Here is a 14061-nt window from a genome sequence, read left to right on the forward strand (position 1 = left end):
GCACCTAAGGGAAGACAGAAAGACCCTTATCAGTAGTTCTCATCTCTTTATCTCCAGGTACACTTATCAAAAGCTCTTTCCCCCTTATTAACCAGGGGTAACCAGACTTTTAAGATCCTTATAGTCCCTCCTCCCCAGTTTTAGTTCGGAATCTGATTGTCTTCCAGGTCCTGCCCTGCGGCCCTGAAGGGCTGATGGGAAAGAACTAGAACCTCTTGGACTGGTTCTGGGGTTAACCTACTATTATTGGACTTTACCCCTGCCCCACACGGAAGTGGCTGCCTGGCGGCCTCAGCTCCCTAATACTCTGTCTTATGGGTCGATCTGGGGATTGGTTGGCTGAGGGGGGAAATTAAAGGATCCCACTTTTTTCCATCTCCCTTACTGGGAAGAAAAGAAAGAAGTGCCAGACAGCTGGGAGCCAGCCTTCTCCTCTCGGATTGCCTCTGGAGGTCTGAGGCTCAGTTTCCCGGGGGTCCAGGAGAAAGAAAAGCCTCCTAGCCTCCTTAGAGGCTGACCCTCTGCATCCTTCCAGAGCCAGGGAGTTTAGACTGTGTGGCCCTCCCAACTACGACGTCTCCCCTCCCTTTCCTGGGACCCCAGCGGCCGGCCAGGAGTGGGAAAGCACCGGCGTTTGCCCCCCGGCAGCCTCCGCCTCAGTTTCCCTCTCCCTCCAGTCTCGGGCCCGGGTCGGGCTGGGTGAGGGGCGGGGCCAGGTGGGCGGAGCGGCCCGGGCTTCTTGGCTCCGGCGGCCACGCCCGACTTGACTCAGCCGCCTGGCCCGGGTGCCGTTCGGGACGTCCGGAGGAGACGGGAGCGAACTCCGGGAGAGCCGGCTCGGAGCGGCGGCCGCGCTGGCGGGTGAGTGAGGGAGCGTGTGCCCCGGGAGCAGCTTCAGTTCTCAGAGTTGGGGGAGGGGGCTGTCTCGGGACGGAGGGGGGAACCTCCGAGGACCGGGGTCTGTCCGGAAGGCTGGAGAGCTGGACCTGGGGACCGGGGATCTGTCCCAGAGGTGGGAGGGAGGGAGTAGTCCCCGTTCTCGGAGGGCGTCCTGTGGGGAGGACGGAGGTGTTCTGAGGCTGGGAACCTGGATCTGGAAATCGAGGACTGGTCCGGAAAGTGGGGGTTTCCAGAGAGCAGGATCTATGGGGGAGAGGGGGGATTAACCCCCACCTCAAGGGAGATCTGCCGGGACAGTAGGGCTGAACCCCAGAAGTGTACGGAGAGCGGGATATCGGAAAGCCAGCCATCGGTGCCATTGAAGCTGCGCCCCGAGGCTGAGTGGGGGGCTAAGGGACCCCACAGCTGAGGGCAGACTTATTCAGGATGCTCCCTTCCGCCCTAAATCCTTGTGGCCACAGGCCCTGGCCCTAGCCTGACTCCACTTCCCAGATCCCAAACCCTATCATTGATTTTGATCTCCCCAGTGAGATCCCTCAGCCCTCAGCATCTCGGCACGCCATTAGCCTGTTGCTTGGACTGGGCTGGGACTTGATCACTTACCAAATATATGGGCGTCTACCTTGCAGGGACTTCCAGTCTCTTAGAAAAGTTTACACAAGGATGAAGATAATGAATCCCTAATGAATCCAAGATTATAAGGCAAATGCCAAGATCTCTAGCCAGAGAATGGCTAGGTGCTATCAGCTCAGGTGGGGCTGGCGTGGTCCAGGAAGGCTTCCCACGGCCAGCCCCGAGTTGAACCATGAAAGACCAAAATGGAGAGGATTTGCAGAGCCAAAAAGGGAAGGAGCTCTGGGAAAGGGAGTTACAGAGCAAAGGTTAGGGGAGAGGAATGAGCAGGGGATGGTGCAGAGAGCAGAGGGAGAAGCAGAGCTAGGTTGGGGCCAGTTAACAAAGCGTGTTTAGTACCTTTTACCTCTCCAGGCTGGGGAAAGCCACGGAAGGTCAGATCTGGTACTTTGTGCAGAAAATATGCTCTAGAGCAAGCAAAGAGAATAGAAGAAGGAAGGGAAGCAGGTCCCTGGTTTTTCTTCTGTGGCCTTTCTGTCGTTTCCCCCCTCCCATTCTATTCCCCGACATCCAGAGCTCAAATCTTCCCTTACCAAGGACAGATGGATGAACCTCTTCCACAAAGGAGCCAGTGACTACAATGAGTGGCTATGGGACCCTCCCACATATTGGCATTCTGACAGGGTTATATGCCTTCAAAGGAATGAAGTCCTGATGACGGGGTATCAGGTCTTTGTCAAGGGGCCATAGATGCTGCCCAAGTAGATCACTTGAGAGCTTCGTACACATCTATTCTCCTTGGGCCCTTCCTCCGGAATCTTTTTCAGACAACATTCTAGGATGTGGAGACAGTCATGTGTCCGTGGGGGCTTAATGATAGGTTTGGGACAACAAAGTTAGAATTAAAGACAGACAGAGATAATGACAATCCCCGTGTGTCTGTGAGTCTATATGGCACTTGACATTTGGGCGTTTGGGTCTCTGTCTGCAACTGTGGCTATCCAGGGGTGTGCATAAAGCGCGTCCATCTGTCTGTAATGGACTTCATATCTGGTATTCCTCACTTGTGCCTGTGTTTGCCTGTAAATCTCTGTGTCTGTGACTATGATTGTGTACATCAATATGTGAGAGAGACTGGTGGATGGGTGACTGTTTCGGGCAGGCCCACTGTTTCTGTGAGAACCTGTTACTGAGTAACCAGCCATGAATAAGAATGTGTCCGCCTGTAATTGTGTATCTATCTGTTATGTATCTGAGATGCATGAGGTGACTGTGATTCTTCCTCACTATTTGTTTTTCTTGATTACATTTCTAAGATTTTCACTAGGATGTACTGGTATGAACTTGTGACCAAAACTGATATGTGGGATGTTTGCTTTGGTTTGGGGAGACTTTTAATGATCCTTCCTTCTTGAATTGGACCAATGACATCATTTTGGGGGAGGGGAACAGTGGGAGAAGACTGGTTGTTGGCTGTGGAAAGCAAGATTTATAATGATAGAGATAATTTTGGTATTTAACCAGTGATTTCTCTGCTGATCTGCTGTGAAGACCAGAACAATAATTCAGCGTCTATAAAGCACCCACCAAGTGCTAGCATGATCAGAGACTGGAGGATGTTGAGAAACACCACTTTCAAAGAGATTTTATTTCATTTTGAGGGACATGGTATGAACATAAATATTGATAGTATAAGAAAAATGGAGGAACAAGGCAGAATTGAGGAAAACATAGCAACACAGTTGAGTCTTGAAGGGACAAGATTTTAGGGCTATGAGGCAGAGGAGAGAGGACCTTTCAGATATGCCCACGTGGAATGAATGCTCAGAGGCAAAATCTGGATCATGGAGGATGGAGGTCCATCCAGTTTGTCAACAGCTGATCAGAGGGGCAGCGAGGTGGCTCAGTGGATAGAGCCCTGAAGTCAGGAGGACCCGAGTTCAAATCTGGCCTCAGACACTTAACACTCCCTAGCTGTGTGACCCTGGGCAAGTCACTTAACCCCAACTGCCTCAGCCAAAAAAATAATAAATAAAAAAAAATTTAAAAAAGAACTAATTATTTGTCCTATGAAATAAAGCTGGAAAAGTAAGTGGGACTTATTTTTGTGGAGGACTTTAAAGAGTTTGTCACAAGAGAGGGCCAGCAAAGGATTATAAGGGCTAGAACATGGAGAGTGGCTATGTGAGACCAAGGCCTGTAACTCCAGGCCTATCTATATACCGCAAAGTGTATGTATAAACACACTCACCCTTTTCTGTTGTCACAAATATGCTTGTGTATGTGTGTGTGTCCACAGAGCTGGGGTTATGTGGATGTTTCTGGTTTTTTTCATGTGTCACAAGCAAGCATGGGTATAGCCATACCCACCCACGTGGGCGGGTATGTTCCAGTGTTTGTGTCAGAGCCTGTATCACTGATTGTGAATGTCTATATTTGTGTGTGTGTGTGTGTGTGTGTGTGTGTGTGTGTGTCTAACTTGATTACTGTGCACGCACTGGGCCTCTGACTATAACTTTGGGTGTGTCAGCATGTGTGTGTATGTGTGTCAGCGTGTGACTCAGGATGTCCTAACAGATGTGTGTCCATGAATGAGGGTCCTTGTGAATAAAGACAGGTATGAGCTTGCCTCTGTTGGAGTACACACAATCAAGCACATAGTAAGTAGACGAGGGGGAGGGGGGTCTCGTTAGGGCAGACTGAACTGCTCTAGACATAAGGGTACGATCACTGGCCTAGTATCCCCAGATACTTTTCTGTGCAAGAGCTGTTAGAATGCCAGGGCCGAAAGATTGGAAACATCAGTGATGCTGGCTGGGACTTGGGGATGATCAGCAGAGTTTCATCAGCTCCTTCTCCAGGGAATTGATGGGAGTCTAAAGTGGAAACCTACTCTGGAACCCAGGGGTCTTCTATGTCCAACTCCCAAAATGAATTCTGGGCCTAGGGCTCACCAGAAGAGAGAGTACAGGGTCAGGACGGTCAGGTATTTAGAGAGCCGTAGAAGCATTCTTAGAGAACATCTTGTCTGACTTTCTCATTTACGGACGGTGAAACTAAGGTCCAGAGAGGGGAATAATTTGCATTAGTCACACAGCTAGTAAACAGGGGTTGCAGATGGCGTTCCAGATTTCTATTTAGCTTGCTGTATGGTGAAGGTTGAATAGAGTAATGGAGTTGAAAGCAGGGATAATGATAAGAGGATCAGGACAGAAACAGGATCAGGGGAGAGATGGGATTGCCACGGCTAGGGAGCAACTTCCGTAATAGGAGAAACATGCAGGTTGGAGGAGATGGATCCTGGAGCCTCTTCTCTGCTCCCTTAAAGAAAAGAGCACCTGGGAACCCTCCGGGGAGGGTCCTCAGCACTTGGGGAACCCTTCTCCATGGTTAGCTCTTCTTGACTAGGAAACTCTTCCTCTCTAATGCAGCCTTTTCTGTATGTCACACCCTAACCTTCTTTTTGGGTTCTGAATCCAGGATCTCTTCCCAAGAATATATTCAGGTAATCTTTGCTTCTCTTCCTTCCTAGGGCTGAAATAAGTAGGAAGGGGGAGGGGAAAAGGAGAGACTGAAGGAGAGAGTAGGGCAATGAAGGCGGCTAATTTAAAAGGGCAAGGTGCCAGTCCAAATACCATGGTAGGTGGTATCTGGCCCTGATCCAGCCCTACCCCCCACGCCTGGCTTCCTGTGTCTCCCCAGGGCCCAGGATAATAGTTCTACTCTTAGAATATCAGAGATAGAAGGGACCATAGAAATAAACGGTCTGGTCCAACCCCCTCATTTAACAAAGTAGGAAAAATAGCTTGGTCTACAAGGACACCCAGGGACAGAGAGACAAGGGAGACTGGGTGGCTGCCTACTCATCCTGGCCCTCCTCCCCCTTCTCAATAAGGATCCAGGATTCCCATTCCTTTGTCCCCTGGTCATTCTCTGTTCTAAGTCAGGTATACTTCTCTTTTTCCACCCCTGCCAGCATTTTTCACTTCTTCTCCAAGCTGGGCCCAGACCCCTGCCCCTCCAGGAGCCCAGCCACCCCCTCCAGGAAGGTCCAACTGACCCGCCCCTGTTTGACTCTTCTACTCCCTGCCCCTGGGGCCCTGGTAACCAGAGCCAGGCTCTAGCCGGCTTTTCCGGTTGAAAGTGGCACTGGGTTGGAGGTGGCACGGGGAGTGCCCCCATGGGGTGGGGGTGGAGGTATATGGCCTCAGTCCCACCCTTGGACAGCTCAGAGTGGGAATTCAGAGTCTGGGAGGCAGGAGTTTCCCAAACTCCTTCAGTCCTTGAGGCGATTTGTGGCATTAGTTAGGGAGAGTTAGAACTCTGGAGTTTCCTGAGAGTGAGATGACAGCCCGGGTGGGTCCCAGGGAAGGAGTTGTGTTTGGCTAAAGCTGACTGTGCTCCCTGGATTCTGGGAGGAAAGGAAGAGCTGGGGGTAGGGGGGGGGATTAACAGAGAGGAGATGTTCATCTGAACTCAAGACAGTCTGAGTATCTGAGATTGTTAGAAATTGAAGATTTAGACTGATGATGGGGAAGGGCCTGAGAAAGCATCGGGGTGAGGAAGGGAGACCTTGGGGGCCAAAGGCTAAGGCCCTAGTTGGGTTGGGGGCCCAAGGAATGCCTGGGTCCTTTCCCTCCCCCTGGGCCCCTTCATTTACTTAACTCTGGCTGCACCGTTTCCGGGCAGCAAGCTAGACTAATTAAAGCAGTGGTCAGAGATACTGTGTCCTGACCCTGACTTCACCAATAAAGCCTGGGCAAGTTCTTTCCTTTTCCTAAGCTTCTGTTTTCTCCTCTGTAAAAATGACCTTTGGGGTTCTTTCCAATGCTGACATTCTGTAATTCCTCCAGAGACAGAATGATCCCAGTGGCTGAATTCAAACAATTCACAGAGCAGCAGCCTGCATTCAAAGTGCTGAAGCCATGGTGGGATGTGCTAGCTGAATATATCACAGTGGCCATGCTCATGATCGGGGTTTTCGGCTGCACGCTGCAGGTGAGGGTCCCCAGTCCTTTGGACAGACCATGAGAAGAGGCTGGGAAAATCCCAAAGTTGGGCTGGAGGTGGGTCTTGGGGGAAAGGACAGAAGATCATTTTGGGGGGAGAAAAAGGGAACATTAAGGCAGCTGCCAAGGCCAAGTCAGAGTAAGGTTGAATGGAAGGGGTGAGAGATGATGCTCTGAGATCCTTTTTGAGTATAGGGTTCTCTTAGAGGCTAGGACCCAAAACTTGGCAAACCTGTATGTGATCAGCGGGAGTGTCCGGGAATTCCTTAAAGTTACAGAGCTTTTTAATTGTGTGTTTTGTAAAATCTTTGGAGAGAGAGCCAAGGCGGGGAGGTACTATACTTACAATATGAGAAACTGAGGCACAGAATAGTTCTGGCCACCAAGGCAGGGGTAGGCCAGGCTCTTCTCATCCACCTCCCTGGGCATATTTATCCTTTTTGTTCCTATCTCCCCAAACCCCAGGTAACTCAGGACAAGATCATCTGCTTGCCCAGCCATGTACCCCGAGAGAATCTATCAGAGACACCTTGTGGGGCGCTGCCCCGGGCAATCTCTGGGGATTCAGAGGACCTTCGGGAGCTCAGTGGCCTCAAGAACAATCTAGACTTACAACAATATAGCTTCATCAATCAGCTCTGCTACGAGACCGCCCTGCACTGGTATGCCAAGTACTTCCCCTACCTGGTTGTCATCCACACTCTCATCTTCATGGTCTGCACAAGCTTCTGGTTCAAATTCCCCGGAACCAGCTCCAAGATCGAGCACTTCATTTCCATCTTGGGCAAATGCTTCGACTCCCCGTGGACAACTCGGGCCCTGTCCGAGGTGTCTGGCGAGAACCACAAGGGCGCCTCGGGACGGGTGCCGGCCACGGCCATCGTGGGCACGGGAAAGGCAGGTGAGCCAGAGAAGGTGCTGACGGAGCCAGAGAAGGTGGTGATGGAACCCCCGGCCGTCACCCTGCTGGACAAAAAGGAGGGAGAGCAGGCCAAAGCCCTGTTTGAGAAGGTGAAGAAGTTCCGGGTGCACGTGGAGGAGGGCGACATCTTATACACCATGTACATCCGTCAGACGGTGCTCAAGGTCTGCAAATTTCTGGCGATTCTGATCTACAACGTCATCTACGTGGAGAAGATCAGCTTCTTGGTGGCCTGCCAGGTGGAGACGGCCGAAGTGACGGGGTACGCCAGCTTCTGCTGCAACCACACCAAGGCCCACCTCTTCGCCAAGCTGGCCTTCTGCTACATCTCCTTCGTGTGTGTCTACGGCCTCACTTGTCTCTACACGCTCTACTGGCTGTTCCACCGGCCCCTCAAGGAGTATTCCTTCTGCTCGGTGAGGGAGGAGACAGGCATGGGGGACATCCCTGACGTCAAGAACGACTTTGCCTTCATGCTCCACCTCATTGACCAGTATGATTCTCTCTACTCCAAACGCTTTGCCGTCTTCCTCTCGGAGGTCAGTGAGAGCCGGCTCAAGCAGCTCAACCTCAACCACGAGTGGACAGCAGAGAAATTGCGCCAGAAGCTCCAGCGCAATGGGCGAGAGCGGCTGGAGCTGGCCCTCTGCATGCTGCCCGGTCTCCCTGACACAGTCTTCGAGCTGAGTGAGATTGAGGCTCTCAAGCTGGAGGCCATCTGCGACATCACCTTTCCTCCCACCCTGTCCCAGCTGGTCCACCTGGAAGAGCTCAGTCTGCTGCACTCCCCAGCCAAACTGCCCTTCTCCTCCTTTGTTTTCTTGAGGGACCGACTCAAGGTGGTGAGGGTGAAGTGTGAGGAGCTTCGAGAAGTGCCCCTCTGGGTGTTTGGGCTCCGGGGCCTGGAAGAGCTCCATCTTGAGGGTCTTTTCCCTGCAGAGCTTAGCCGGGCGGCTAATCTGGAGAGCCTCAAAGAGCTGAAGCTCCTCAAGAGCCTCTCCCTGAGAAGCAATGCAGGCAAAGTGCCCCCCAGTGTGACCGACGTGGCCGGGCACCTGCAGCGGCTCAGCATCCACAATGACGGGGCCCGGCTGCTGACCCTCAATGGGCTAAAGAAGCTCATGGCTCTGAGGGAGTTAGAGCTGGTGGGATGCGGGCTGGAGAGGATACCCCACGCTGTCTTTAGCTTGGCTGCGCTACAGGAGCTAGACCTGAAGGACAACCACCTCCGCTCCATCGAGGAGATCCTGAGCTTTCAACACTGTCGCAAGCTGGTCACTCTCAAGTTATGGCACAACCAGATAGCCTATGTCCCCGAACACATTCGCAAACTCAAGGGCTTAGAGCAGCTGTACCTCAGTCACAACAAGTTGGAGACCCTGCCACCGCAACTCTGTTTCTGCACCAACTTGCGCTTGCTTGACATTTCTCACAATGGCTTGCGCTCCTTACCCCAAGAGGTGAGCTACCTCCAAAACTTACAGCATCTTGCTGTTTCCTACAATACCCTGGAGGGGCTCCCAGAAGAACTCTTCTTCTGCCAAAAGCTGAGGACGCTACTGCTAGGGTACAATCATCTCAGCCAGCTCTCCCCACGGGTGGCTTCGCTGCAGGCCCTCAGCCGGCTAGAACTCAAGGGTAACCGGCTAGAGGCTTTACCTGAAGAACTTGGCAACTGTGGGGGGCTCAAGAAATCAGGGCTGCTGGTGGAGGAGGCTCTGTATGAGGGACTGCCTGCTGAAGTGCGGGAGAAAATGGAAGAGGAGTAAGAAAGGTCCCTGGGGATTTCATCAGTTTGGGAAACCTCAGTTAGAAAGGCTAAGGCTAGGAAGGGGGACACACATCTTAGGGAGAAAAGGCAGAAACCAGAGGAAGGTGGGGTTTGAGGGAAGCCCTTAGACAGGTTAGGGAAATAATCTTAGGCCTGTGTAGAATAAGGGTGGAACTGCTCATGGTGGGATTAGCTTAATCCTGGAATTCAGAGACAACCACACCTGTCTCTTTTGGCTGGTTTTTCCCCTTCCAGTTTGAGGAGTCAGCCCATTTTATTTGGCTGGGATTGAGATCCTTCCTCCATCCTTACTCATTGAACCATTTGTCTTCATTTAGTGCCTTAGACTGTGAGAAAAAAAGGAGGAGGTTGTTATGGAAAGGGTGGAAAAACTCCTGTGTGATTCAGAATATTCTTCCACCTCAGTATCAGATGTTCTTTCTTAGGAGAATAGGGACTGTTCTCCAAATCCTGAATCCAATCCCTTATTTATAAACCTATGTGTCATAAACACTTTTTGAACTAGGCTTTGGGGAGATGAGGTTTTCTTTGTTTTGTTCTTTTGTTTGTTTGTTTATTTTTTAAGTTGAGAAGTTGGGAGCTCCCTGAAGAGAGCTCCTGTCCACATCCTGACTTTCTCCATCATGGTTTCACTATATCAAATGTCAGCATAAGAAATTAAATGGGAATTTTGGGAGAGTTTTGCAGAAGCTGCAAGAGAATACATGAAGACGAACAGGCAATTACAAAGTCTATGGCCAAATACTTAACATAAATTTTACAATAAGGTACTGTAAACATCTCAGAAAGAGGTCAGGCTTTTTTTTTTTTTTTTAGGGAGGGCCAAAAAACTTTACTCAGTTTCTCCAGATTGTGGGGTTGCTGTGCTCCTAACCCCCTTCATTGTGGAAGGGATAACTCTTAAACACTTAAAAGAGTGTATGTTCTGTAGGCTCTGTACAGAGCCAACGCGTGCTTAATAAACGTCAAACAAAAGACACTGGTTGCTATGCTAATTTCTGGTGCTTCTCTGCCCAGCTCAGCTTCCATTGTTTTCTCCCCCAACCAGATCCTTTCTTCTTCTTTCAGATTCCCAGATTTACTCATTCCTTACACTCCTATCAGGAAACCTTCAGGCTGACCTATTGTTTATTTCTGTATATATACCTTTAGTAAAATACCTTTTGTAACATCCCCAACATAAAGTTATCCAGCTTTTTTTTTTTTTAAATAGCTTTTTACTGACAACATATGTATGGGTAATTTTTCAACATTGTCCCTTGCACTCACTTCTGTTCCAACTTTTCCCTTCCCTCCCTCCTCTCTCTCCCCTAGATGGCAGGCAGTCTCATACCTGTTAAACATGTTAAAGTATATCCTAGATACAATATATATGTAAAGATCCGTACAGTTCTCTTGTTGCATAAGAAAAATTAGATTCAGAAGGTAAAAATAACCTGGGAAGAAAAACAAAAATACAAGTAGTCCACATTCATTTCCTAGTGTTCTTTCTCTGGATGTAGCTGCTTCTGTCCATCATTGATCAATTGGAACTGAATTAGATCTTCTCTTTGTTGAAGATATCCACTTCCATCAGAATACATCCTCATAACACTATTGTTGAAGTGCACAATGATCTCCTGGTTCTGCTCATTTCACTCAGTTCATGCAAGTCTCTCCAGGCCTTTCTGAAATCATCCTGCTGGTCATTTCTTACAGACCAATAATATTCCATAATATTCATATACCATAATTTGCCCAGCCATTCTCCAATTGTTGGGCATTCACTCAGTTTTCATTTCCTTCCCACCACAAAGAGAGCTGCCACAAACATTCTTGCACATACAGGTCCCTTTCCCTCCTTTAAGATCTCTTTGGGATACAGACCCAGTAGAAACACTGCTGGGTCAAAGAATATGCACAGTTTAGTTATCTAGCTTTTTAAAAAGTCTCTCCATGTTAGGAAATTCACTACTTACTGAGGCAACTCAGTCCCTTTTTTAAAAAATCATCTTTGTCAGAGAATTGTTATACTGGGTTGAAATCTGCTTCCTTACAGTAACTTCCATAATTTGCCATTGTTTTTCTTTCAGAACTCAAGCACAATAAGTATATATTTTCACTAGGACAATCCTTCATTTAAAAGGGAGTGATTAGCCTTTTCCTTTGGCACATCCTTATATGATTTCATGATCTCTCTCCATTCTAGTTGCCTTCTCTGCATGTGTCAAATGTGTGAAGCATAGTCCTTAGCACTATCAGATTTAGTCTGACCAGGACATGGCATCATATTTAGAGCTGAAGGAGACCTTCAAGGTCATTTTAGTATCAGTTCCTCCTTTTACAGCTGAGGATACTGAGGACCAAAGAGGTAAGTGATTTATCGAAGATCAAACATATAGTAAGTTGGAATTTGAACTTTGAATACAAATCTTTCTTTCCATTTCACTAAGAAGAGGAAGGAAAAAAGGGAAGAAAAAGATGCTCTGAAGGTAAAGATAAGAAAAAATTCTTGTGATTATTGCCCTGTGATATTTTGAACAAATCACTTATGCTTTCTTTTTTTATTATTCATTTTTTAAAACACACATTGCTTTATGAATCTTGTTGGGAGAGAAAAATCAGAGCAAAAGAGAAAGACCACAGGGTTAATATATATATCAGAAGTGAAAAAAAAAGTGAACATAGTATATGTTCATTTACATTTAGTCTCCTTAGTTTTTTTTTCTGGATGCAGATGACATTTTCTGTCCAAAGTCTATTGGAATTCCTTTGGATCACTGAACCCCTAAAGAGAACCAAATCTTTCATAGTTGATCATCGCACGTTCTTGCTGTTATTATGTACAATGTATTCCTGGTTCTGCTTGTTTCACTCAGCATTTACATTTCATGTAAATTTTTTCCAGGCCTTTTTAAAATCAGTTTGTTCATTTTTTTTTTTATAGAACAATAATATTCCATTACTTTCATATACCACAACTTGTTCAGCCAATTGATGGGCATCTACTCATTTTCCAATTCATTGCTACCACAAAAAGAGCTGTTACAAACATCTTTGCCCATATTTTGTACACCTTTTCCTCCTTTATGATTTCCTTGGGATACAGACCCAGAAATGGCACTGTTGGGTTAAAGGGTATGCACAGTTTTATAGCCCCTTGAGCACAGTTCCAGATTGTTCTCCAGAATAATTGGATCATTTCATAATTCCACCAACAATGTAGTAGTGTCCCAGTTTTCCCACATTCCCTCCAACATTTATCATTATTTTTTCTGTCATCTCAGCCAATCTGAGATGCGTGAGGTGGTCCCTCAGATGATGTAATTTGCATTTCTCTAATCAACAGTGATTTGGAACATTTTTTCATATAACTATAGATGAATTCCATCATCTGAAAATTGTTTATATCCTCTGATCACTTATGCTTTCAAAGTTATACAATGAAAGTTCAATTAGCTGATCTCTTTGTATCATCTCTAGGTGCTAGATTCTAAATGACCTAACATCTACAAATTAATTGCTCCACTAAACCTAGCTTTTCTAACATCTCCTACAAATTTTTCGAGAAATAGGTGTGACCTCTTTCTCTGTGGCTCAATTTCCTCACTTTTTTTCTGAAACTGAGATAGAGTGCTCACATTCCTAAGTATAGGCTATGTTCTCTGTTTTTTATCTAGCTTTTAGGAAAGCTCATATAGGAGCTGTGGCTGACAACAGCTCATAGGACAGATAATAGGGTTTTCATAAGCTACAAACTAAATATAAGCCAATCTTGTGAAACAATAAAGCCTCCCAATCTTCCAAAACAAAACCTGTGATTTTAAACTTTATTAATTGAAACCAAATAATACAGACAATAATCTTTTGTCTTAAGAAACAGGATTGACATTGCCCTTGCCTCCAGATCCTTCTCTTACTTTTCTACTCTCTTTTCTCTGAACATTAAGAAAAAGAACTGAACTTAAAGTTGTAAGACCTGATTTTAATACTGGTTTTGTCACTTATATAACCTTCAACAGGACATAACCTCTCTATGCCTCATTTTCTTAAATTATAAAAGGAGGAGTGGACTAAATGACACTGAAGTTTCCATATTTCTGTAAATCGATGTTCCTACAGTCCCTGTGGATTCCTTCTGTGTTTCCTCCCTCCCCTATTCCTTTATCTCTTTTTAAAATTTTCTCTTTTCCATTGTGCAATTTCCTTTTTTCACTCATCAATATGTACACAGGTCAATGAGCCCTAATCAGCCTCATAGATACAGGCAGAATCCCTCTCCTTCTCAAGGCCCATATTTAAAGTATTTCTACCAGGTAAAGGATAGGAAGGGGGAGAGAATTGGGGTAGAAGGCGGCACCCACTTTGGCCACTGCTAGCATCTGCACCAAATCTTGCTTTTAACTTAGCAGTCCCCAGGTTCAATGAGTCAATAAGCATTTATTAAGTAACTACTATGTGCTAGGCACTGTGCTAAATTCCGGGTATTCAAAGAAAGGTAAAGCTCAATCCCTCAGGAGCTTACAATCTAATGGAGGAGACAATAGGTAAATAACTATATTCAAACAAGCTATATATGGGATAAATAGGAAATAATCAACAGAGGAAAGGCACTAGAATTGAGGACTTGCAAAGGGCTTTCCATAAAAGGGAATATTTTAGCTGGGATGAAAAATGTTATTAACAAGAACAAACTCCAAAATCTGAAATAGTTTTAGAAAGAAATTTATTTGGTAAGAGTGAGCTGGAAAGGATGTGGCTTCATCTTGTTTAGACTCTGCAAAGTTGTATATAGGATTTAAATAAGGGTTATCTCCACACAAACCCACCAACTTGGAAGTAAGATAGATTGAAATAGTTATCAGTAAATATAGACATTCAATAGA

At 46.8% G+C, this 14061-nt stretch overlaps 1 protein-coding gene across 1 annotated transcript; it reads left to right on the forward strand.

Moving 5' to 3' along the window:
- Positions 1 to 781: 781 nt before the first annotated feature.
- On the forward strand, positions 782 to 10569 carry LRRC8E (leucine rich repeat containing 8 VRAC subunit E). The gene is made up of 3 exons (XM_074301054.1): positions 782 to 861; positions 6327 to 6471; positions 6948 to 10569. The coding sequence occupies exons 2-3, from the start codon at positions 6334 to 6336 to the stop codon at positions 9171 to 9173; spliced, it is 2364 nt and encodes a 787-aa protein (XP_074157155.1). The 5' UTR covers positions 782 to 861; positions 6327 to 6333; the 3' UTR covers positions 9174 to 10569.
- Positions 10570 to 14061: the final 3492 nt, after the last annotated feature.

This window comes from Sminthopsis crassicaudata, chromosome 1, assembly GCF_048593235.1.
Source record: "Sminthopsis crassicaudata isolate SCR6 chromosome 1, ASM4859323v1, whole genome shotgun sequence".
NCBI lineage: Eukaryota > Metazoa > Chordata > Mammalia > Dasyuromorphia > Dasyuridae > Sminthopsis > Sminthopsis crassicaudata.

Bases quoted from the DNA above. Each gene is read 5' to 3' on its own strand.
- LRRC8E (XM_074301054.1), top strand. From the start codon at position 6,334: ATGATCCCAGTGGCTGAATTCAAACAATTCACAGAGCAGCAGCCTGCA. The intron at 6,472-6,947 runs GTGAGGGTCCCC...CCCAAACCCCAG, and splicing joins TTTTCGGCTGCACGCTGCAG to GTAACTCAGGACAAGATCAT.